Source organism: Diplotaxodon limnothrissa, linkage group LG9 (genome assembly GCF_057381915.1).
Source record: "Diplotaxodon limnothrissa isolate DT_005_m linkage group LG9, D_limnothrissa_male_GT1.1, whole genome shotgun sequence".
Classification (NCBI taxonomy): domain Eukaryota; kingdom Metazoa; phylum Chordata; class Actinopteri; order Cichliformes; family Cichlidae; genus Diplotaxodon; species Diplotaxodon limnothrissa.
The window spans coordinates 19,625,348-19,628,871 of NC_140604.1; the positions used below are offsets into that span (position 1 = coordinate 19,625,348).

Here is a 3,524-nt window from a genome sequence, read left to right on the forward strand (position 1 = left end):
TACTGCGCATGTGCAAAGTCGGACCGTACAAATCAGGTCTACCCGATCCGTACCGCGCATGTGCAGGGGTTTTCTTCTTCTTCTCTTCGTTTAATGGCAGTTTACTCCCCAGTATAAGAGGATACTGCCACCTGCTTACCAAGCGAATGAACCCTATTGTAAACTGAATTAGCGTCATTACAAACGTGTGTTAAATTTGATTTAGTGATAGTCGAGTGTGTTTATGCTTGTCTGTGTGGAGAAGATTGATTGGAATAGTGATGATGATGTCCGCTTACACTGTCAATTGTCAGTAAACACTTAATCTGGCTGATGAATCTACATGTGAGATATTACAAAGTCTGTATTATTAACTCTGTAATTAGGCGCCATTCTTCTTATTGTACGACGCTCTCTGTTGAGGAGAAAAGCATGAATTTGTTTGTAAACGGATTATCCATTGTTTAAATGTCCCAGTAGTCGAAAAGGAGGCAGAGCTGCTGAGAAATGCTAGGAGCTAACTGGGCGCTTACCGTATCATTCAAATATATTGAATGTCGCAATGTTGACAATTCAGGGTCTGCAGCTTTAACCTCCTATGACCCGAACTCTTTCATGACATGCATTTTTAATTTCTTTTTGCTATTTGGGCTGATTGGGACCTGATGAATGTAAAAACAAAGAATGATCTTTTTACCTGATGTAGTTTCTGAGAAAAATGATGGCCACATATTAGAACATTCGTTTTAAATTCCAATAGACCACTATAAAGTCACAAGTAAGTAATGATGTGCAAAACTCTTTATTTTTTGTCTGAACACAGCAGCAATTTTCCTGAGTACAAAAAGAAAATTAGAAACAACAGTTGTTCCCCTTTGACCAATATGGCTCATTTGAAGTTCTGCTAACAGTTACAGGAAGACAGATGTCTGTAACAAAGTCCAAAAAGTAATAGAATTATGAACATTGGATGTAGCAGGAAACCTAACACTTCAAAACTGCTACTTCAAATTTTTTCCCCCATGTTTACACCTATGTGTGAAAGGCTGTGTAACAGTTCCGATTTGCCTGTAAGCAGAGGAACACCTTGCATGTAACACACTGTACTCGAATTTTCACTGAGCAGCCTTTTGCTCTGCAGTGTGCTGCATTCTTCAATTTTGCCACCTCTGGCAGATGTGCATTAGCCTTCCTGCGGAATGAGACATGGGGCACTGCCTTCACTGGACGCCTTTTCCCTTGGACTAACACGTCTGGGTCATCTTCCTGCACTGAAAAGTCAGAGCTGTCATTGGCATACTGAGCCAAGAAGGTCATGGCCACTTCCATGCGAAATTCAAGAAACTGCATGATGTCCTTCTTTGGTGTGCCACATACAGTAAGGTCTTTACGGTACAGTAGCCAGCTGTTGGCTAAAGCCAGATCCATAAAGTACATTAGCATCCGCAGTGTCCATTTCTTCGTACGGCCACTCATGCGATAGTAACTCATCATTCTATCGACAAGGTCAACTCCACCCATCTTGGAGTTGTATTCACGGACAATACTTGGTCGCGAGATGGTCACATATCGTTTTCGTTTTTTGTCCCATCTCTGGCAGGTGTCTTCTGGCTCGCTAGCATGAACAGCAGACATCATCAATATGGTAAATGGCCTGTATTTGTATAGCGCTTTACTAGTCCCTAAGGACCCCAAAGCGCTTTACATATCCAGTCATCCACCCATTCACACACTGGTGATGGCAAGCTTCATTGTAGCCACAGCCACCCTGGGGCGCACTGACAGAGGCGAGGCTGCCGGACACTGGCGCCACCGGGCCCTCTGACCACCACCAGTAGGCAATGGGTGAAGTGTCTTGCCCAAGGACACAATGACCGAGACTGTCCAAGCCGGGGCTCGAACCGGCAACCTTCCGATTACAAGGCGAACTCCCAACTCTTGAGCCATGATCGCCCCGTATGGGTTTATTGTCATACCACTTCACCACACAAATCTTTCCATCCTCAGTGGTAACTTGTGCTGAGGTCCCTCTTCCTTTCTTTTTCATTGTTTTGTCATTTGGTAGCTTCTGTACTGCTGCAGCGACCCGATTCTTCATAACTGTACCAGTTACATATATCTGCTTCTTCATCATGCGTTCCACAACTTGGATGGAAATGAAGAACCGATCACAGTAAACCTTTGTATTAGGATGCAGCGTTTGAGACAGACGATCTATGACCAAGCCTCCCAAACCCAGATCCCCTGGTTCTTCAACCTGCTCAAGGAGTGCAGGTGCCCCTTGATAAATTTCAAAGTCCAGCACAATACCATCTGCTGTTGCACAAACAAAGTTTTGTATGCCAACTGGGTTTGGCTTCATTGGCAGATATTGTCGATACGGACAAGCTCCTGTGAATGGAATCATCTGCTCGTCAATGGAAACGCATTCTGGGCGAGCTTGAGATTTGCAGCCTTTCAGAATGCGGTTCAGAAAAGGCCTCACTTTCCAGAATTGATCACGCTCTTTCAGATCCTCTGGAACATCATCGTCAATGAGCACTTTGAGTGATTGCCTGAGCCTGAAGAATCTGTCACGTGTGAACCTTTTGGTGATGGCAGGGAATCTCAAGGTTTTGGACCAGTACATCCTGATTGCAGGATATGGTACGCAAGGCATCAAAATATTCAGCATCCCCAACAGGATCATCAATGTCTGACAAATCTTCCACATCTGAGTTGTCTCCAATTAACCCCAGTAACTCCATTGCTCTTGCGAAAGAAAAACGCTCTGGAAAAAACATCATAAGAAGGATCAAATAAAAACCTATGGAGATTTTTTTTTGTAAAACTTGCTATATCTGCGTGTACTGTAGTAAACTATTTTTTTCTACCTAAATCATCCAAAAATACTATTTCATTGTCACAATTTGCTAGCACATGTTGCTAACTCCCTCTTTCCACATTGTAAACAAAGCTAACAAAACTAAGTCCCTCTGTTCACACACATGTACCACATGTTTAGCAGCATGGTAAATCATTACAGTTACTAACTTTTGTAAAATTTGAATTCCATAACAAACATTGAACACTTTTATCCATATCTGAACAAGAATGAGCCATGAAATGTGATTGAATTTTTTACCTGGTCGAAGTTTGGCTCGGGAGTTGCCATCTGAACTTCAGGGTGTGTTGTCAGCCATCTTGAATCTAATGTGGAATGAGAAATTATATTCTGCCACCACCAGGAGGCAGTATAATGTCCTCGTAATATCCTCGGATATCAGAAAAAATATATAAAAAAAAATTTGTATTGTGGTCTAGACAAACCAAAATGTGATGTCCACATATGTAAACGCCAGGTCCTAGGAGGTTAAAGTACGCAGCCTTAACGGTCCACAAGTGGCGCGTACTCAAAGACCGCTAAGGCCGAAAGCGCGAGGCTTGTGAAATGGGACGGTCTAGTCTCCGTGGCGCTGCCCAGGTTGCCTAGCAACCATGATACTAACCGCTGGAAACAGCTTTGTTTGACAGAAATGAAGGAGAACATGTTTTGTTCATTTGTT

At 43.0% G+C, this 3,524-nt stretch overlaps 1 protein-coding gene across 1 annotated transcript; it reads right to left on the minus strand.

Annotated features, from left to right (window-relative positions):
• Positions 1-1,011: 1,011 nt before the first annotated feature.
• On the minus strand, positions 1,012-2,668 carry LOC146625449 (piggyBac transposable element-derived protein 3). Its single transcript, XM_085362180.1, has 2 exons — positions 1,942-2,668; positions 1,012-1,625 (listed from the first exon to the last, which is right to left on the minus strand). The coding sequence occupies exons 1-2, from the start codon at positions 2,666-2,668 to the stop codon at positions 1,012-1,014; spliced, it is 1,341 nt and encodes a 446-aa protein (XP_085218306.1).
• Between the last annotated feature and the right edge of the window lie 856 nt (positions 2,669-3,524).

Excerpts from the sequence above, each read along its gene's own strand:
- LOC146625449 (XM_085362180.1), bottom strand. The coding sequence starts at position 2,668 with ATGATCCTGTTGGGGATGCTGAATATTTTGATGCCTTGCGTACCATAT. Across the intron at positions 1,626-1,941 it reads GAAGTGGTATGACAATAAAC|CCATATTGATGATGTCTGCT; the intron begins CCATACGGGGCG and ends ACAGGCCATTTA.